The sequence below is a fragment of the Pseudopipra pipra genome, chromosome 10 (genome assembly GCF_036250125.1).
Source record: "Pseudopipra pipra isolate bDixPip1 chromosome 10, bDixPip1.hap1, whole genome shotgun sequence".
Classification (NCBI taxonomy): domain Eukaryota; kingdom Metazoa; phylum Chordata; class Aves; order Passeriformes; family Pipridae; genus Pseudopipra; species Pseudopipra pipra.
Genome location: NC_087558.1, coordinates 8,604,093 through 8,625,888, shown reverse-complemented (window position 1 = coordinate 8,625,888; position 21,796 = coordinate 8,604,093). Strand labels below are relative to the sequence as shown.

The window sequence follows — 21,796 nt, the reverse complement described above, 5'->3', positions numbered from 1 at the left end:
AAAGTACCAAGTAAACAGCTTAATTTAGCTGAACTGCACAGTTTCTAGGCCAAAGGGAGCAATTAAAAAAAAAAAAACCCACACCAAAAAACCCACAACAAAACCCACCCTGCAAGAAGCCAAATGACACAATCCCCACTGACTTCATTTGCTTTGTTCTCTTCTTCACTATGATTTAGATAATTCATACTTACATTATGCCTCTGTCTCACACAGGTATACACTGAAGTTACTTGATGCAAAAGACTCCATTTGTAAAAACCTTAGGTTGATACATTATGTTAGACAAATTGGAGAGACATACAAATCATCATTATCTGAATTTAATTATACCCTAGGAAAATACCATGTCTGGTCCCCAAACTATCAACTAGTTTTCAAAAAGTGCAAAGTAGGACCTGAAATCTTGTGGAGATAAATACACATCTCCAGAGGAACAACTGCCTAAAGAGAACATACAAATAACAACAGGTTAAGCTTCTAATATCTAGCAGTTCTACACAACTTTAGACCCAGAAGCTTGGTCAACAAATTTGTGAGCTGTCTCTTTCCTGGGAAACACCGATTTTGCCCTTTGTTGAGGGCAGGTTTGGAGCAAGGTAGAACAGAAAGGAAGGTGGGGGACGGGACAGTTTGAAGCTCTCTAGAGAGGGAACTCGGGATAACACTTAAAAGCATCAGAGCTGATGCTGTCAGTTACAAATAAAGCAACAAGAGATATTTACCTCTGCTGTACTGTTTGGGTTTTTTTTAAAAGAAATAAGTCTGTTTATTCAAAACAAATTTTACAAAACAATTGTCTTTCTGTGGTACAGAGCAAAGTTTAAGAATAAATACTGAACACTTTGTATAAAAATTAGTAATATCAAAGGGAAACTGATGCAAACCAAACAAATAGGTAAAAAAAATTTAGCATTAAATATGCTGTGCAACAATGTCAAACTCTTAATGAGGAGTGACCATTCAGGCTGATACAGTTTTATTTGCTGAAGTAAAACCTGACAGCCCTGCATTGGAGCACCGAGACTATTGTTAAAAAAGGTTCCAGATGAAAGTGTACAAATATTGTGTTTAGAACCAGAAAATAAGAAGTTTTCTAGTGTCTCCATTTTTTGAAAGGAGTGCCTTCATGCTTTTCTTTTTATTCAACAAGCAACTTCTTTTCACTGCAGCAAAAGAAAATGCATACTACAAACATCAAGACCCTTTTAAGATTAGGAAACAATCCAAACAAAACTCAAACCAACTGTAAAACAAAATATTTCAATGGTCAAAAGTGACTTTCAGAAAATGGCAAACTACATTTAAGCAGCGTTTTAGATGTTAGCTAGTTTAGGCTACTTAAAGCTTGGTTTACTTTTGCTTGTATGAGTGAAAACAAATCCCAACACAGAGTTATGCTGCAAAAACTGTAGTCTTACTAGTACATTTTGGTTGCATACTGCATATGAAGACCCTCTTTCCCTACAGTGAACAGGGTGGCTTTTTCTAGCAGTGCAGTTTTGCTGTGCAGCTTTGTTGATTTAAATGGCTCAAAACAAGTCAGAAATCTGATGAAGCAGCTTTCCTTCAGTACAGAGTAATACTTCCTCTATATGTGCATTTATCTTCTCTGTAAGCAACAGGTCATATAGATCTAGGGTTGTCTTGTGGTTTTTTTTCTTTTAGAAAATACATATTCTCAGTACTATAATCAATGTTTAGGCAAGAACAGGAACTGGATTTGGTTTTCTCTGAAGTATAGCTGTTATATTCTTCAGTCATTTTGACACTGATAAATGATTTATTTGTCGGCTCTTTATATGCCAAACATTTGGAACCAGTTAGGATTCTTATTATCTTCCTTCTGGAAAATCCATTATAGAAAGTTACATATTTTATGTAGCTACCTATCATCCATCTGAACAGCTTAGAGAACAGTCAGCAAGCTCACTCCTGGATTCTGTCTACTCTAAGAGACACCACTGTCCATTCAAACCATAAAACCCGCAGCACAGCTCCAAGAGCAGTAGCAGTTAGTTAAACCAAGTTTACTACTCACAGCTTAAAACTAGCAAGTCCTGTACAGCTACCACAGGTTTTGCAATTAGCAACTAAGATATCTGTCCTGAGAGTCTGTGGAAGCACCATTAGTGAGCTGTACAAGAAAGAACTGCAGACACCCTACAGCTCTGGTTCTCTGCAGTATCTCTGTGGCACCACAGTACAACTCGTGAGGGCTGGAGGTCGCACATCGCTTTGTTCTGGTTTGATTTACAATGCACAGGTGTTTTGTTCCTCTGCAGGTGATATTAACATCGAAACATATTCGAGGTACAGGGTTTTGTGAACACAAACAACCCTGAAATTTTAAAGACAATTTTGATGACAAACATTTTAGTTATTTTGATTTGTGTACTGGGTTTCTGTGAATCACCATCTCCCTATCCCTTCAATGCGAAGTCAAAGTTTGTGCAGAAAATATCCTCCCTCTTTGCTAGTACCTGCTTAAAATTTTGCTTTTTTTAAGTCTTTAAAAGCTTCACATTAGCTCTAAGTAACATTCTTGGTGACTTTTGCTTGCTTTTAACCTTTAGAATCGTGAATATTGGAAAACAGAAGCATTCTTAAAAGAAAACTCATTTAGCTTGTTTGCTTATTAAAGATTGGACTGTTTAAGTACACTGATTCAGTTTTCAGAAGGTAGAGAAATATTAGCCAAACCTGTTACATGAGTAGTATTTGATTTTCATCACTTCAAGTTCTAAAGGGAGCTCCTTTTTTTACTTAAAACCACCAAGTCAGAGGGCATTCAAACACTGTTTCCCTGTTTCAAAGATTTAGGGAACTTAGAGAAAACGACTGTAGCAGGTCTTCACTTTTAGCACTCACTGGCAACTGTGCAGGTCCAGACTGACTTTCGATGAAGCACTGAAAATGGTGAATATTTGTAATGAGTTTACACTGCCTTAAACTACTGCAATACTCTCATTCATCAAGTCAGAAGTTCCACTTTCCTCATGTTTTGAAAAGTCTATTCCATTTTGATATAACAGATTTTTGTCTTGCCACATGCCTTAGTTCACACAGCTTTAAAAAAAACCCTCAAGACTTACTGACAAGTTCAAAGTAACAAACATTTTCAACAAGCATTTCAAAGTCTAGAAGTCTATTATAGTTCATTTATAATCCAGACTTGCATCCCTTGAAGAGTGTAAAAAAACAGGCTACAATGTAAAAAGTTTCAACAGGAGAGCTATTCCAATAAGTTTCTGAACAAAATCTGGGACCATCTTCTTCCTCTCCCCCTGCCCACCCCAAATATTCACATGTAAATTTTACCTCTTTCCATGTTTACATATATTTTGAATAAACACCTAAAAAGTTGTTGCTCTGTTTTGGCTCAGTGGATCTTCTGTGCAGATATTCAAGTATTAAGAAAATGCAGCTGAACAAGGATATGTGTCCTCATAGTACAGTTTACAGAGAAGCACAATATTGACTAGTCTGCAGTATATTCTACCCCAAATCCCTGAAGAAATCTTTTTAACTTTGGGATCTGTAGCCTGCTTCCAGAGCTGGCGAAGATCATCTACGTGTCCGTGAGATGTCATCATCTTGTTATAAATGCAGGGATGATATGGAGCCTTTCCTTCCCCAGAAAAAAATACATGATATTGTGGTACAATTCCCATTTTATTGGCACAGAGACCCATGAAAACATCATCTATATAAAGACTTGTATTGAGAGTCAGTGAAGCCTCATAGACTTTAGCTGCTACATCATTTGATATTACATATGCAGCTCCTGCTGTGTAATCAGGGTAAGAGGGCCACTGGTACATTTCATATGGAACATAGTATTTGCTACTCTTGTCTCTTACGGGAGGGGATCCACGATGGACACGACCAATCCAGAGATCTTGAACACCCATTTGTGTTAGACTTTGGAGATAAGCAACAAGATTTGGCATATGGATAAATATATCATCATCTGCAGACATAATGAACCTGGCATGAGGACAGTAGGCATTCACCCAGCTAAACTGCAAAAGCAATTTTAGAGTAAGATTGTGAAAAGTATCCAAGAAGTCTTGCTGAATCAAATCATGGTATTTCTGGTCTTCAAGCTCAAGTTCCCTTTGCTGCCATGTTTTCTGCAGATGGTCTGTTGGTCGTCCTAAAGCAAAAAGAGTTTTAATGTTGGCATTAAGTTGAGAACGAACATACTTCTCATTACCCCAAGTTTGTCTAATTGCATCCCTCCGATGACGGTTTTCAGGAGAAGTCTTCACAAACAATAGCAGAAGGACATCCTGCTGCTGACATTTCTCTCTGTGGTTGATCAAATATTGGTAGCTTGATACTCTGTCCAGGTTATCCCTGCTGATAGACAGGCTGTCATTCACAAAATGGTAGCTATTTATGAGGTATCTGTATGAATAGGACTTCATATGGCTCACAATGTGATTATCAAATGGTCCCCAAAAAATCATGAGACACAGTATGAAGCAAGTGGCAAATATTTGCAAAAAATGGCATTTTCTGACTCTTCTGGGACTAACAAACATTCTGATGCAGTTTTTATAATCCTTATTCTTGTTCAGGATCAGTGTTTTTCAAGTGCCTTTGTTTTTGTTTAAGAGCACAGTGTCACCCCTTCAAGATAAGTGTCCCTTGTAAGGCATGATGTCTTTCACTCAGTATCCTTTTGAAGCCAGCTTTGTTCACAAACTTCATAAGTCATCTTTCTCAAAAAACATTTTTCTTTGATTGAAGGAACACAGGCAGTTTTGAAAGATGAGACTTGCAGATGAGTATTTTCCCTTTGGGGCATCTTGAAACAAACACTGCGGTTCTAATCGGATCTTCTCATGTGTTTCCCTCCTTCATGAAGATTCATGCCAATTCTAAGTGGGGGAGAGGAGAAAGGTTTTAGTGAGCTGTTATTAACACACTTGTGATTAGGTTTGGTCATGGAAATGGCTGACTACTCAGACACGCCCCATCAACAGCCACACACCCCCACACCCCCTCCCAGCCCCCAAAAGAAAAGAGTAACCTGACTGGCAGCAAGTCAGAGGTGATCAGTGGCCCAGAGCAAGCTTGTGGAGGCCTGGGAAGGAGGAATCTGACACAGAAACCTCTTTCTTAGAAATGCCCAGCGCTGTTAACCGACAGATGGCATTTTATTTAAACTATAAGCTCGGAAAGAGAGGCAGCCTACAAATGTCCCGGGTTACAGATTGTCTTTGGGCGGTCGGTCTGCTAAAGACACAGACCAGGCAGAGCCCCGAGACGGCTCCCGGGGGAGAGAGTGCTGGGTGAACGCTCCGGCCGGAGCCCTGGCAGCCCTCGGTGTCCCTCACCGCCGCCTCCCGCCCCCCCCTGCCATGCCGTCCCCTTGCCCGCAGAGCTCCATGCCCCCCAGCCTCATCCAGCACCTTCCCCCGCGGAGCCCCAGGACGGCCCCGCTGCTCTGCCCCGACCCGCTGGAGGGGAGCGGCCGCTGGACTCAACAGCTGCGGGGCTCGAGAAGCGCCACGAGGTCAAACGTGCCCGGATCGGCCGGTACCGAACGGCCCAGACCCAGCTCGGGACCGCCCTTAACCCGCCGTGCAGACAGCTGGTCACCTGAGCTACGGTTAAGGGGCGGGCTGACAGAGAGACAGGCTGCACCCCTGTCAGGACCAGACAGCTCACACTTCAGGGCAACTGTCTCTGCTACCAACTAAGGTTTAGTGAAGAACCCAAAGCACAAAAAACCACCCGAGTCCAGCCTTCTCATCCTGCAGTTTAAAATTCAGTTCTTGTAGCCAGAGTTGTCTCTTCTATGTAATAGACAAGAACAGCCTGAAGTTGCAACTACTTGTTCATGCCACAAAAAGACGACAATTAAGAGCTTTGTCAAGCAAGAAATGTAGGACTAGCACCTAAGGAATGACACCCCACAAGCTAAGCACTTGTTGCATAGAAGTAACTCCTGAAGCAAGAGAACACAAGCTATCAGAAGTTCTGTGCAACACAAACGTTTTGAGAACGTTTTACTCATCTCAAGTCTTGCAACTAGATAACAAGGAGAACACAACAAAGTCTAGAAATAAGAAAACTTGGAGCAGTTTTGTGGTGCTCCACGAAGGGAACTGGCTCCTCAAAATGGAAACCGCGCATTGGTGTATCCGAGGATTGCAGATTGTAATGCATAACAGAAAAGCTGTATGGGCAGTTTGGTGATTAAAAGTCAGTCAGCGCTTTTTATAGTATCAGTTTAAACCCTTTTTATTTTGGAAACATGAAGTTAAACAATGCACCTCAGAGTTATGAACTCAGCAACTTTACAATAGAATACTATTGTAAAGCTTACTCTTGTTTCAGAGATGCAGACAAGCTGGAGTGTTACAGAAATCCAAACATTTGGTAGTGTTTTTTGGAGGAGTTGGTCTGAAGATACCAAGTAGTCAGGCTGCCCACTGCCATCATGATAAACTTAAAAGCAGAGGACTGAAAGTTATCTATTTAACCACCTGAAGCAAAGTTTACCCTGGTAAACACGGGCCTCCTCATCACCAAATACAACTTCTTTAGATTACACCTGGAAAAGAAGTTTTGGCAACAGTCTGCAATTGTCCATGTCATAGGGTAAAAGGAGACAACAATCAACACTACAAAAACAAAGGACAAGGTCACTGAAATCTAGCAGTGCAACTAATCTACATGATAGTTTTTCCCACTAGGAAAAAATAAAAGTCCTCAGAAAAAAACCAAAACACCAACAACACCCAAACCAAACCCACAAACCAACCAAAAAATCCACCACAAAACACAGAAGTCATCATGGACACAGCTTTAAATATGGAGCAGATAGCAGGGGACAAGAGAGATGCATAGACTCAATTTTCTGCTACCTAGCACCCCCCCTCCCGAAGTCAGGGATGCTGGAACAAGAGCTCAAGCTTTTCCTTGCAGAAAAAACAAGCCATTAAATTAACTGAGTAAGGGCTGGAACAGTCTGGTCTGTCATTTCCTTGATCTAGTTCAGGGGAATTAAATCAGCCATTAGTAGACACAAGCTGTTCAGAATCCTCCTCAGAAATACACCTCTCAGGTAAAACTTAAAAATGTGACTATAGATGAACAACACTGATGAAATTTATGGAGACCTAAACCCACTTGCCCATCTCTCTCCAAAAAAAGTCTGGAGACTTGCACTGAAGGTACTAATGCACAAATAGAGACTCTTGGACTGCCAGAACTTTTTACACCCCATTTAAAACACCCATCCTTTGGGCTTAGTCATGTTCTCCTTCCCTTAACAGGAAGTTAAGGAAAGCAGGTTGAGTCACCACAGGAGCTATCTGCTGCCAGGTGAATCTCATAATTCTGACAAAAGAAAACAATCCAACACACCAATGTGTTCTCCCTAGCAAGAGGAAGCACCATGGAACAGAGATAAAACCATGCTTAACAGTCATTTTTCTGACCATAATTAAGGTGTTTTGCCTCTTGATGTGCATTTTCTTACTTGTGGCTTGAAAGCTGTTAGATTCACTCTGAGACTGGAGAAAGACTGGGAGAATCAACCAAACACACTCCCTCCAACCACCTTCTTTTCCAGCAGATTTCAGATTCATAACTCCATGTGGTCTTCCTCCTGTTGCAAGTACTGGAAGCTTCTGTCATCCTGCAGCAATCCTGCCTTTCTTAAAGGAGCTTTAACTTTTCAGTATTACCACAAGTATGACTCACTGAATGTAGCAGCTGTTCTGTTCTGTATTTTGCATTCAGAATATATTCTGGTATGAAAGTGGAGCTAGCATGGGTTGTCTTTCAAACTCAGTAGTTCATAGAGTGACCACTATGGAAAAGAAGATCCTTAGGCAGCTACTTTAAATATCCACAGAAGTCAATATTTGAAAAAAAAGTCAGTATGAAGTTTATTACAGGATAGAACAGTTTTGGGAAGTCTGCTGAGGAGCAGCAGACAAGAGAGATCCTAAAGAAACACAAAGACACCCAGGACATGAAACACCAGAGACACAGACCCTTGCAGGAAGAACCATGAAGAGACAACATTCACACTTGAGCATGGGGATTTTTCCCAACTATTACTACCCTGATAAAAACCTAAACCCAAGAGAAACCAACTAAGACTGCCCAGAGAGAACATCTCATTTTTCTACTTTGTCATGTGGTACCAGACGCAGGCTGGTCTTCAATACACCACATCCCTGCACAAGGTGTGTTTTAGGACAAAGATCATAATGTATACTTATTTTTCACTCTTTCCACCTAGGACAGAAGATAAGTTTAGATCACAAGTGGCTTTGCCAGACAACAGGATATAACAGGAAGCACTATTTTAAATAGAAACATTTTTTACAATTTGTAGCAACTGTTCCTTTGACATCCACAACTCTTGGATAAAGTTCAGAAGACCTACAAGAAAGATTGTAGAGCTGAAACATTACCTAGTTTCAAACACAAGTCATCCGAAGAGCTGCTGATCATTATGTCCATGTCTTTTGGCTGTGCCAAAAAGCCACTTGAAGGGTGCAGTTCTATGCAATGGTTGAGTTCAACCAAAAGCCACTGCTGCCAAGTGGGGACAGCCTCACACTCGCTCTTCCCCCAGTCCTCACCACACCAGCCTTCGACAGCTCTGGAGTTATACAGTTGTTCAACAAGCCAAATTCAGCTTCTCCAACCTCTTCTCCTCAAAAGACAACTGGCTGAAACCCTGAAGAAGTATCAGAAAGTGGCTAACTGAGGTCAAGCTGTGCCTAACCTAGGTGCGCAACAGGATTCAAGAGTTTCCTTTGTAGAACCAGATGTAACACACTGTTTCTAAAGCTTTCAGTCTTTTCAAATCTAAAGCTCTGTCACTACAGAAAACTTGAAGCCCTAGGACAGGCTTTTGCTCTAAAGTCAGGATAGTCCTGTCACATGAGCTACTCCATATAAGCTTGTTTGACAGTGGAGTGTTATAAGGCACATCATAGAGGTGCCCCATCCTGCTTCAGGTGGGCTTCATCCCGACATCAGATGTCACAGGGACACCAGTTCTACAGTGCTAAAGGAATGTGCCCAGCCACAGAGGTGACAGAAGCAGACATGCTGCAGTTAAATCTGCATGGGCCAAGATTAGCATTGCCTGCATGTAAATTTAGACAGATTTGTTAAGCCTAGTGTAAGGATGAGACAATCCTGAAAAGAGTGAGTTGGATTTTCTTGAAGCTTTCAAAATCTGTTCAGAAAGAGGCTGCAGGTTTCAAAGAACATGTGTTTAAGTATGTTTTAGAGTTTTGTTTGTTAAGTAGAATTTAAGACTTTTTTTCCATGTTTGGAGCAATTTAAACAGTTATAATTCCTCTGAAATTGAACTCTTCCATCTCCAGCATTATTGATTTATGTATTGCTTACACCCAAAGACCAAAGGAAATCTAGTCAAGTTTGCACATCAAATAAGCCATCAAAACACAAGCTTATCGAGATTTTCCCTTCCAACTGTTAAGAAAGTATGTGTCTAAGTTAATGGGAGCAAGACCTGAGTGGAGTTTGCTGCTTACAGCTTCAGCTACAAAATTATGTAACCCAGGTTGCTCTGATCTTTTTCCTTTGCTGACATGTCTTCACAAGTCATGTTATCTGTCATCTCTACCCTGGCCTATGTCCCCCTGGTTCACTTCCCAATATTTGAAAAACTTTTTACACATCTTAAGAAGTTGCTTTGAAACTAATCTTCAAGTTCTTTTATATGAGTTGTGTCACAAGAGAAAACAGAATGGAAACACTGAGCAAGTTACACCCTGACACTTCTAGGACTTCCTGTCATAGTGACAGAAGGTCACTTTTAGGAAAAAAAGATGCAGTAAGGTACTTAGCTAAGTCTGTCTTCTTACACAGTTTGCAAGCACCAAGATGAAAGGAAATCATTAACAACTTGCAATGAAAATATTTTAAAGTAATGTCAAAACTTTCACTATTACACCTTGTTCTGTTCTGTACAAACTGTTGAGAAATGGAAGCCAAGTTCTGTAGGAAAACATGGTCCCAATGGCAACAGGATTTGGAAAAAGAACATGATACAAAGGTCTATGAAAAATTTACAGTCAGGTCATGGATGTTGAATCAATAAGAAATATAATGCCGGGATGACTGACAGTAGCTTTTCAGACTTTGTTTCAAGAACATATAACCCATCTTCTGCAATCTCCTTTGCCTGCAATCTCTTTAGTTTGCCTGGAACTTCTATTCAGGCAATGGTTTCCTAGGATGGGAAATCAGCATTCTTAGATGCTCTTTGTGCATGCATTGAGGACTTCTCAGACTGAACAGACACATGATTTTCTATGAAAGTGAACATCCAACACTTTCCAAAACATGAACTGTTTAAATGATTCCAAAGTTGCTCAGTCAAGAGCAATCCCTTATTAAAAAAATGGGCATTCAACATCCAGGGGAGTTTTGTATCACAAATAACTACAACAGCACCCAGAAAAATGAGCCATTGAATGCTGTGCCCACTTGCTGATTCTCACTGATGTGTAAAACTTGCAAGTGCTGAGCAATCTCTGAAGTCTTGGTTGGCAGAGAAATCAAAAGGATGGCAAAGCTTTAGATGACTAAAGCAGTTCAATCCTTCAGGGCTAGAAGCAGAAACAGGTTGTAAATGCTTAGCACTGCCAGAAGGCAGCTAAATGCCAGTAGAGATTTAGTTTCTACAGAGGTTTTGCACTTATTGTAACTATTGGGTAGAAAGGAAGAGAGTGGTTTCTTCAATTTCCCTTAAAATGAGCTGCAAGCTTCCCAGCTGCTACAAGCCAATCTAAATGGAGACATCTGCCAGAATGGACAGACTTGCCTTCATGAAGATCAGTTGCCCCAAACAGCCACTGTGGAAATGGTAGGAGAGGAGCATCTTTTAAACACCAGTCTACATTTAGACTGCAATTCTCAGTTGTTTAAACCTGCTATATCCACTGCAGACTCTTCCCCATACAAGCTAGAAGGAAGAATGGTGTTTTCCTGAATGGAAGTCTCCAAAATATGAGTCATTTCGTTCAAGTGATTTTGCATAAAACACACAAGCACCAACATGAAATCCTCTGTTTTATGTGAAGCAGATTGAGTGAAAAGAGCCCGATCTTTGTACTGACTGTAAGGATAATATTCAGAAGTTTCGGTCTAGCAATGACATGACTGACCCCACAAGCCTCATTTTCTGAGAAAAGGGATTAAGTTAAGCATTTCCACATAGACAAGTCAGAGCTCTTAAGACACAGCTAAAAAGGCTGTAATGGCACCTATTTCACAACCCACTGCATCTGTTTTGGCAGCAATGAGTTCTAATGCTACACTGAGCAGCAGTCTGCATTTATGTAAATTCACTTTTACAGTGCCAGTGTTTAAAGATGGGTCAGATTGGCACACATTCCTTTCTAGTCCCATGTACTAAGGCAGAAAAAGGCAGTAAAGGGGCAGAGAACATTAACTGCATTTGTTAATGTTACCCTGTCAGGTATAACCTCTGCAAAGTCATCTCCCTCCCCCTTTTATAGTAGATCATTTCTGTTCATATTTGGAATCTTATCTGGAAGCTTGTGTACAAGTGTTTTAATGAATTTTCTACTGACTATATTTCACTTAATCTCAGAATATTATCAACACACCTTGCCTGCAAAAGTGGGCAAAAAGAGGCATGACAAAGGGCTCGCTTGCCACTGCTTTCTATCCCACATTACTGTATCCATCTCTTTACAGAAAAGTGTATTTCAGACAACCTTGCAAGAAGGATATCCCATTACACATGGCAAGCTTTGAACTGAACATTGAAGAAAACTGTTTTCCCCATCCTAGATTAAGCAATTGTGAAATATCAAGCAGTTAAGGATGCAGTGCAAGGCTCAGCACTGGAAGACAAGAAAATGCAAATTCCCTAGTTACGCATTAATACTGAATCCCTGTTTCATAACATGTTCTAATTGAAGAGCTACAACATCATAGCCTCACCTAATCAGTAATTCTTTCTGCTGCCTGTTTTAAGATATTTATTTTCAGCTAGATCTAGAGATGTTATTTCCTGCCTATTTTCCCCTCAAACCTAAGGTGATTTCTGTTCCAATCTGCAGGCCATACCTGAAGATCAAGCTGAACAACTATCTGAAGCAGACTTTTTCCATGCTAACTGCCAAAGTAAAAGAGGAAGTCAAATTTCAGACTGACACAACTAATTGTAAGACTAGTTCAAGCTGCCTTTCCATGGGGCCTCACTTAGAAACTTTTCTTTTGCCTACTACTTTAAAAAAATGCAGTGAGTTACAAAGTGTATGAAGGACACACTTAAACAGAAGACTAACACCATTGTATCTCATCTACTCCCCAGTCTATCCATCTTCTTTGAGAATACTCTAGCTTATAACCCCAATTCAGCATCAAACTCCAAATGGATGTCCCATATTGCAGTCAGAGTTTGCAGTCAAAATTTGGATGTTACATGAGTCACTAGCATGTGAGCAGTAAGGCAGGAACACAAACAAATAAGAATTTGTAAGTTCAATTTGCAGACTAGGATACAGGGTGTTTTCATGCCAAAGGATTGTGCTTTTTTTCCTTTCAGTTTGACCAATGATAATAAAACATGTTGGAATCATAAAAGTCAAAATACAGTTTAATTTACAGGGTACAGGAACTGGTGGGGTTTTTTTTAAGTGTTCTATTAGACAAGTTTTCTCCTTTCCAGATATAAGTTAGCACAGATCAGATATATGTGACCTCTTGAATCCACATAGCAGAATATCATCCCGTCTAGACTTCCCAGTTCAGTTCAGCTGCATAAACTTGCCTGTCTTTCTTAAGCATGGCTTATTAACCTTAGCCAAGTATCATGCTGACTTACCATCCAGACACCATTTATGCCCTATACATAGCTGAGCGTGACAGAAGTCCTGGATCACCCTTCTCTGCATCAAATCTTTTCCTCCAGGAGTTTCTGTCCCTACAAGTAGAGTCCCGGGAGACAAAAACAACATATACAAGAGTTTGAGGAAGGTGGGCTGCAGAACACTAGTTCTGGTTCCCATCCCATCAGTCAGAACCATCACCACTCCAGCTAAAAACTCTTCCATCTTGATGACTCAGGTCACACAGTCAGGAACACAGCCTGATTTTCAGTTCTTTACACACACTGTAGAAATTAAGGAGGAAATCATCTCCCAGTCCTATGCATAGGGATACTAGACAGTAAAGACTGATGTTCTCAGTTGTTGGGGAAGTATTCAGGTCTTTAGTTTCAAGGCCATGCTTTCCACACCACATGTACAGACCCAGCAAGCACAAGGTCTAATGCTACACTAATGCACAGAGCTGTACTTCAAGCAAAGCACACACACAAAGGTCTCCTAGTAATTAAGATAGTCCTCTTAAAGCAACTGTAGGATCAGCCTAGAAAAGAAGCTGCTCTGTGGAGAAAAATAATACTTCTATCCATATCTAAGGAAGCATGTGTATGTATAATTAATTTTAAAGGTGAGCTTTCTGATGAGTGAACAATCATGAGGAAGAGGACCTCTTGAAGATGACCCCTAATGGCTCACCCCTCCCACAAATGTAGTGGAGCTGCCATTACCACAACACTTCAAAGGCCTCCTCTTGAGATCACCAACAGCAAATATTGCTTAAGCCACTTCATCTTTCCATACACCCACAGATGTACATGCACTTAGGAACTGACAGTCACTGCACACTGTTCCCTTGGCCCTGAACAGAATCAGGCCTTGTTCATTCTCACACCCTCCTGTTCTCTGCTGTGCAGAGCTGCCAGTAACTCTTAAGCTAAAAAAGAGAAATTCTGTATTCTGCTTGAGGCTGGGGAAAGAGGGGAGTTGTTAAATGACCCTATCTGCTTCTTGGAGATAACCCCATCCAGTGGGTTGTCTTCTTTTATTAATAGGAAATGCATCTATTCAAATCAAGCAAGCAGCCTATCTGACCACACACTCACTTCTTGTTTAGCATTTGTACTTTGGTTATTTTCTTAAGAGATTAATTACATTTGGGGTGGTTCAGCAATAATTTGCTAAAACTGTTTCAACACATGCAAATTCTGCATAAACATGAAGTCTGTATATACAATATACACACACACACGTTTTCTATAAAAGCATGAAGTACTAGTCATTCAAGATATACCAACAGAAGTTAAAGAACTGAAATTTTTTAATGTCTTTAAATTAAAGTTACATAAATGGCACCTTGAATTCAATTAAAGAGTCACCCTAACTTTAAGCAAATCATTATCTAGAAATAGCAACACATCAGACTGTCCATTTCTCCTAACTTCCAACCCACAATTCTGAAAGCATTCACACAGCCTTCACTGGCATAAGAAAGCCCAATTAGTGTTAACTTTTAAACTGAATAAACATTATGTTAAGAGGAACAGGTAGTTTGAGTAATCAAACTCCTGATCAAACAAGTACCATCCAAACCTGTAAGGTTCAGGCACTCCAATCTCTATTTGTATCAAAATACATCACTCCTTGTGAAGTGACTGTCAGTATGGGGAAAAGACTAAACAAAACAGCAAAGTTTTGCTAAACCTAAGTGTACCAGATGAACTGGCCAACAAAAAGGACCAGAGGGGATAATGATTTAGCACTTCTGTGAGATCTGGATTCATATATCCAGCTATCCTTTTCCTTTAGTTCAGTAGTGAAATTTTAATTTCAATTATTTTATATGACTACATAAGTTTCAAGGCCCTGATGTAGTTTTCAAGACAGTCAAAGATCACATCAAAAGCTGATGGTTCACTGAAAATTTAAAAACAAATTCAATAGCAAAGGCACATAAATACATATGGGGGGTCCTCATGGTTGCTTCAAGCCAGCCTGAAAGGCATAGACATCTCAGATTTTAGGATAATGTGGATCGAGAACCACCTCATCATATACAAAGGAGCTGCAGATTGCCTGGAATAATAGCGGTGCAAGGCTTTGTTTAAGCCTGTCTGCAAACCGGGTGGGATGAATTCCATTAATCCTCTCCTACTTCTGTGGGAACTAAGAAGAATTTTGGCCTTTTATACAGCCTCTTCTGCAATGCAACAGGGCCAGGGATTGAACAGGAGACACTCATCTGCTTTTTGTTGTTATGAAATATGGGGAGCAGGAGCAGCACAGCTCATGGCAGAAAAGCAAAGCAAAGCACCAAGCCCCCATCACGCACTCATGAGAAACATGACAACACAGAGAGCTGCGGCCACTGAAGAACAGCACCCTGCAGTTCCAGCTTACCACGGCTCAAGTGCCCTCACTGAGAGCTGCTAACAAGCCACTGGCCATAACAAGCCACAGAACAGATGACTAAACAAAGAATTCCTCAGGCCTAGCTTCAAGATTCAAATCAGATAAGAAAAGTCAAACAAAGGAGCTGCAAAACATTCCCAACATGTTTAATAAGCAGTGAGATTTTTTCAAGACTACAGTCTTTGTAAATTAAATGAAGGAACTTGTGTATTTGCATTTAACCAGAAGTACTTGTCTCTGCTTAGGTGAAATGGATAATAGGTCACACTATTCAGTAATATCAAAAGCTAGTAAAAATAATATTTTTATATCTAAAAATACATGTCTATTGTACATATGTGTGTATATATAAACACACTTCTTTGCAAGACTAATGTAAGGCCAAGTTTGTAACTGAACTACATACAGCACTTGCATACACACAGTACCAGAATAAGAACTGCTGTGAGGACAGTTTAGTGAAACGGAGTTAAGTAGAAAATATAAATGGAATTCATTGAGACAGACCGCAAAACACCATGCTGTGGACTCTAAAAGGAAGCTACAAAGATGGGAGCAGAAGCTTGCAAGGCAGAAAGCAAGACAGAAGGAAAAACAAAGACATCACTAAAGAAGCCTGATCATTTTAGAAAGTTGAGCTTTAACTACAGTGCACCAGAAAGTCAGTATTTTTAACTGCCACAGGACTTTGCTCAAGTCCTGCTGACAAAGCAGTCAGAATCTTGAAAAAAAAAAATTAGTCATAAGAATGACTAATGAATGACCTTTGCCACCCTTAGTACCCCCTACACGGGTTTCCTACTGGAAAATATAGTGAATAAGACTTTATTGGAAAGTCAGGAAGGTTACAAGGATGAGTTGTGAAAGTGAGAGCACTTTGTATGGTCTTAACAATAAAACACATGGATTACCCACTCCAGTGTACAATGCAAAGTTAAAGACTAATCTTCCTTTAGTTAACCAACTCAAGCATCAGGAAATCCATCCATCCTCTGTCTGTTTCCTACTCCGTGGAAAAACACAACTACGGGGTAGAGGGCTGCGGTGATGTATGATGAGCAGCAGTTAGAATACCAAGTTTCCTCCCCTAAGACAAAAGGTCAGTTTTGCCCGACAAGCCTCCTCAGGTCTTTGCAGAAGTGAAACTCAGAAAAACAAACCTTGCCGGATCCAGCAGCAGAAGAAATGTGAGCAGACTTACTGGGCCAACAGCATGTTCAATTTGAAGCAACTTTCCTCAGCTTGAAATGTAAAGGAAGTCTTAAATCCCTTCCTTTGCCACCATGTCCCAAAGTATCTCCAACAATATGCTCTATGTTGACAAAAGAAGCTCTTTATTCCAAAGATGTGGCCTCACCTGAGTTGGTGAGGTTGAGCTGCTGCACCTGGAAGGTGACAATGTACCTTCAGAGCATGGCAACATTCCTGTGAGTTTTGAGTGACTGAACACTTTTTATTCAAGTTTAAAACTACATCTGGAAATCTGGAGATAGTATCAGACAGTCAACCCTGACCTCATGAAACTGGTTTGCAGGAAATCAACTTCCTCTGTGCTACAAGGCAGGAACAATATGTAGATGTATGTCCCTCTTCAACAGTCCTTCCAACTAAATTGCTTTCACTTATAACATTCCCTTCCTCTGTTCACAGGTTGTTTAAGCAGTTTGGGGATCTGGGAGATTTTCTGAGTTATTCGGACATGCAGTAGCCACAGCATCTCCAGGCCACAATTCTGTCTAAGCTGAAGATCAGCCTGTGCAGCCAGCCAAGCAATAAGTAAACCTCAGGACTGGTAAAGGTTCATTCTGAAAAGCTGCAATTCCAAAGCAAAGGTGTTTCATCATCCTATTTCCATACATTGTGGTGGTTTCCCCATTGACTATAGAATTTAAGTCAAGTGTCATCTTTCAAAGGTACTTCTGTAGCATTCCCCTTGTTGCTGCCAAGGGCAAATGTCCCATGAAGAAAGTTCATGAAAGAGACACCAGAATCTCTCTAGTGTCCATGACTATTATTTCAGTTTTTGAAGACTCAGGAGTGCACAGATCTCAGTTCAGGATCTGGACCACGATCTTCCAAATGTTGCAAAGATTCCAACTATACAGTGTCTCCTTTATCAGTGGAAAATCTTCCTTTCATTTCCAGCCAACCTGACAGATGTAGACCATGCTGCTTTCCACAGGATTGCAAAGATAAGTTATTACTGAGCTCTGCTGAATAATCAGATAGCCTCAGTCAAGATGCACATATCCTAGGAAGCTAAGGAAGGTATTTGACTAAATTCTGCAAGTGCCATATGGAAGGAAGAGCCAGTAGTGCAATGCTAATCTATGACGTTCTGACTCCCTCCACCTCCTTCTGCCAGTTCCAAGGCCCAGCAGACCTACCGCAGCGACAGCAAAACCACAGGGAGCTTTCCCAACAACAAAACCCCCTCAGTACTTCTGTACTTTCAGTTACCAACACCTTCGAGTTAAAGGATTACCTAGGCAATTCCTCAGGCCTAGAGGGACAACCACGGGAGAGGCCATGCTCAGCACATCCTAGATGCTGTAACACTGTAGGTGCAGAGTAACACCAAACACATAAGCCACTGGCATTTTACACGATAAGCGATGACTTGCAGGGTTTTCCACATGCTTCTCCCTAATCTGTAGGCGAATTACCATTCCTAGTGTCAGTACTCACTACTCCAGTTTGGCCAGATGTCAGAGAGACTGTCCCAACTACTGCTTTGGGCAGCAGGAGCAACCAGTTTGTTTCTCAATAATGTAGGATCTTAGAGAAAGCAGAAAGTGATACAGTTTTGATTCACTCAATGGAAGACAACTAGTAAGCACATACTGCTATTAGATTTCTAAGCAGAAAAACAAACTCCAAAACCCCTACCAGTGAAAAAGCCCACAGTTTTACTGAGATACTACATTTCTGTATGTAATAGATAGACTTCTATAAAACTAGTTGTGTGCAGAACAACCAGTAACTTCCAAAATACCAGAGCAACATCCAGTTCTATGTAACAGTTCAGCCTTCTGGAATACTAGAATATTCCATGGCTGTTATCAACAGTGATTTACTGTCTCCTGCCCTCTTCAACAAGTAAAGAAAAAAAGCCCTGGCATTTATCCTCTCTTAGAGTACAGCTATTTTCTCTCTTTAAAAATTAATCTATCCCTTTGCTAACCCCATCTTTTTCCCTTTGCAACTGCTAGGAGAAATGCAAGAATTGGGGAGGAGAAATGAGAACAAGATAGCATCATACAAAACAGATTTCAACAGCTACATTAGTAGTTCCAACACTAAGAGATCCTCAGGCATAAGCCTGGGCAGTTCCCAGATGAGGATGCGGCAGCACAAGAGAGCAGCACGTACCGAGTTCTCCACTGCTTTGCAGAGCCAAGATAGTTACAGGGGTTTCTCACTGTCTTGCACTTGCTGTAGTTGCTTACACTGGCGTAATGTCAGTCTCCCATCTCTGGGTACTCCCAAGGTCTTGCGCAGGAGCACTTAACGAAGCTGCTCCTCCCAAAATAGCCCAGGTGTTCCCTGTGCTCCCCGCAACGCGGATGAGCCAAAGCGACTCCCCCTGTTCTCGGGCCCCGCCGCCCCAGCCCGCGGCTCTGCCCCGCACGGCGCCAAAAGCATCATAAGCACTCCCGAAAACCTCGGAAACCCAGGAGAGTCGAACATACTGGGAAACTCTCGGGCTGAAGGACAACCCGCCGCCTCCACGGGGTTTCCCCGGATAGTTGTTGCCGCCTCCCGGCACCCCCACGAACCCCCAGACCAGCGGAAAGCGATCGTGATCCTTCCCGCCGCCGCGCCTTCCCCCATCCCCATCCCCCGGGGCATCCGCGGAGCCCGGGAGTGGCCTGGGAGGGGCGGGGGGCAGACAACAACTTCCAGCCATGCGGCTGCGGGCGCCCCTTCGGGGGAACAAAGGCGGGGGCCGGCCGGGTCCGTCCCCGCACACCTCCCCCGCCGGGAGCTCCGCAGCCCGGACAAGAGCACAGGCAAAACATGATACTCTTCTAAGCTTTGCTTGGCGCAAAGGCGCGTTTGGAAAACGTTCGCTCTGCCTGTTTTGCCCAAAGCTTTTTCTCCCGCCGGTTTTCCCTAAGGAGTCCCCAAAAACTGCTCGGGAGGGCTGCTCCGGCACTAACGAGGCCGTGGGGGGAGCGGCTGCCCCGTTCCCGGGGGCGCGTCCCCGTGTTGCAACCCAGGGCTGCGCGGAGAAACTCCCAGCCGGATTTGCGAGTTTCTTGGGTGAGAACAGTTTAGGGGGGGGGAAAAATCCCACACTTTTCCTGTAGAAAAAAAAAAAAACAGTTTGGAGAAATACGAAGCCGGGAGGGGCTGCTGGAACAAGGGGCGGGAGGAAACGGCGCTGCTTTGAATGGGCTGTTTCACCGCAATGCTCGAGTCGCCGCGGGTTTTCCCTCCAAGGCTCAGGGCATGAGAAAGACCCTGAAAGGGCCACAAAAAGTTTGATATTTTTCCGCCTTTTTTTTTTTTTCTTAAACATAATCGACTGCCAGACAATCAGAGGTTTGGGGAGAATCTCCTAAAAGGCTACATGAACAGACATTAAAACTGCACTAAACTTTGCGTCTCGTTTATCACAGAAATTTGAAATCCCAAACCCCCGAAACGACTCTTCTTTCGGACGGGAGCGGAGCAGGCGCGTAGGGCGTTAATGGATGCGGTCTGCACCGAAACCTTGGAAACAAAGCAGTTGGAAAACTCGTTTGTCCAAAGCAGGGAACCGCAATTCCTGAAACGCGGATAAGTAAAACACCCTCCTCCCCCGAACAGACCAGCTCTTACAATTCTCGAAGCCAGACAGAGGAGAGGGGGAAAAAGCATTTAGAAATTCAGAATATTTTCGCTAATTTTAATTACCCGGCTACTCGCTTTAGTCATCAGAGGAACGAATAACCCGGCTGCTCTTAGTTTAGAAAGCGGGAGGGGGAACGTGACGACGCTCAGCAGAGATTCCCGCACCTCACCTCCAGGACTGGCCGGCGAGCTGCTTTCTCCTGCGCTTCCTTCCTCGGGGAGAGGGACCGGCCGGGCCGCGCTCCCCAGCAGCATATGGGCTCCCGGGCCCGGAGCCACCGGCTCCGCCCCCTCCCCGCGCCCGGCCCGGGCTCCCTCCTCGGCTCGGGTGTCCCACTGTTTGTAAACAGCCTGCCCCCCCGCGGCACTGCCGCCCTGGGCAGCATCCCTGCTCCCGAGGAGGTGGGGAGGGTGAGACTGCTGTGTGTTGCGTGGGGAAACTGCGTCTTGCGACGACACTCGAAAGTGCTAAAAGTAATGCTGCTTAGAAGTTCGAAAGTACTTATATCTTAAAAACGTCTTACTTTCTTAAGTTTAGCTAATTGCTGCTCTAAGTCTCCGAGGTGCCAAATAACATCTTACTGCTAGGTAGTTAGTTTGCAGGTCACAGTGAAACTTATCTCACTTTTTTGTTGGAAATCTTCAGAGGGGTAAGAAAGAGAGTGATTTAGGGTTTCTTTTTCTCTTCTGCCTTCCCCACAAACCTTGGTGACTTCTTACACCACCTTAAGGGGAATGCCTGATTCACTGAAGGATCAACAGTAAGTCTCCATGGGTGGTAGACTGAGACAGAACTATTTGAAAACCAAACCAAAGTAAGTGCTATGAATACACCTTCTTTAAATACTCTTTTGCAAACTTTTGCAATGAGAAAAAGTGAGTTAAAAAAACCCACTCATTCAAATTCAGTTGAAAAACCATTATAATGCTGTGCCTTGTATGGTTTCATAGAATCAGACAGATTTCTCACTCAACAAAATATCAAATACAAACCCATTGTGTATCTCCCATTCTTTCACATGACTGTGATTGATCTGAATCATTCCTGACCTCATCACTGACTTCACAGAAATTTTAACTATTGCATATCAGGACAATTAGGGTCTGTTTGTCACTTTATAACCATAAACCTGACAACATCTTTGTGAGGCAAGGAATTGTTTTCTTTTCACACACAAGAGAGAAAATCAGAGATAGGAATACTGTTGTCAAGGTCATCCAGCAAAAGTAGAGCAAGGGTAAAATCAGAACAGCTAATGATCCCACAGAAGGATGTGTTGCTTTGCAATACAGGTTTTGTTTGGAGAAACTTCAAGGCCTATGGAGTTTTTCACTTAATCTCTCCTTTCTCTTGTTATACGTCTTCGTATGACTAAGTACTTTATAGCAGCCTTCTCAGATTTCTCTTTGTCTGTTTGATTCTCCAGTAAGACAAAATATAATTCTTTACAATTGGCAGTTCATCTTAGAAGGAAAAGTTTGTAGATCATTGTGGAAATTTGACATGTTATCTAAGCAGTGTTTAAATCGTAATAGAAATAGCCTTATAAACCAAGCATCGTGCATTTTTCTTATCAGAATGATAATCACTGATTCTTTCCCTAGTTCACAAACGTAGGAGTTTTTTTTCCATAAGTTATTCTTCTTTCTTACTTTCAGTTATCATTTGTGCC

The 21,796-nt window shown here is 42.0% G+C and overlaps 2 protein-coding genes across 18 annotated transcripts in view; one reads left to right on the top strand and one right to left on the bottom strand.

The window, feature by feature from the left end:
* MCF2L2 (MCF.2 cell line derived transforming sequence-like 2) overlaps positions 1-21,796 on the top strand; it is a 163,587-nt gene that overhangs the window by 84,017 nt on the left and 57,774 nt on the right. The window lies entirely within an intron of this gene.
* B3GNT5 (UDP-GlcNAc:betaGal beta-1,3-N-acetylglucosaminyltransferase 5) lies at positions 308-20,356 on the bottom strand. Of its 2 annotated transcripts, none has more exons than XM_064665985.1 (2): positions 20,294-20,356; positions 308-4,889 (listed from the first exon to the last, which is right to left on the bottom strand). In XM_064665985.1, exon 2 carries the CDS (start codon positions 4,548-4,550, stop codon positions 3,414-3,416), a length of 1,137 nt encoding a protein of 378 aa, XP_064522055.1. In that variant the 5' UTR covers positions 4,551-4,889; positions 20,294-20,356; the 3' UTR covers positions 308-3,413. The 2 variants fall into 2 exon arrangements, with proteins under 2 accessions (XP_064522055.1, XP_064522054.1); XM_064665984.1 differs by lacking the exon at positions 20,294-20,356 and adding an exon at positions 5,424-5,559.

What these genes read in the sequence shown, in the direction of transcription:
- B3GNT5 (XM_064665985.1), bottom strand. Translation starts at nt 4,550, where the DNA reads ATGTTTGTTAGTCCCAGAAGAGTCAGAAAATGCCATTTTTTGCAAATA.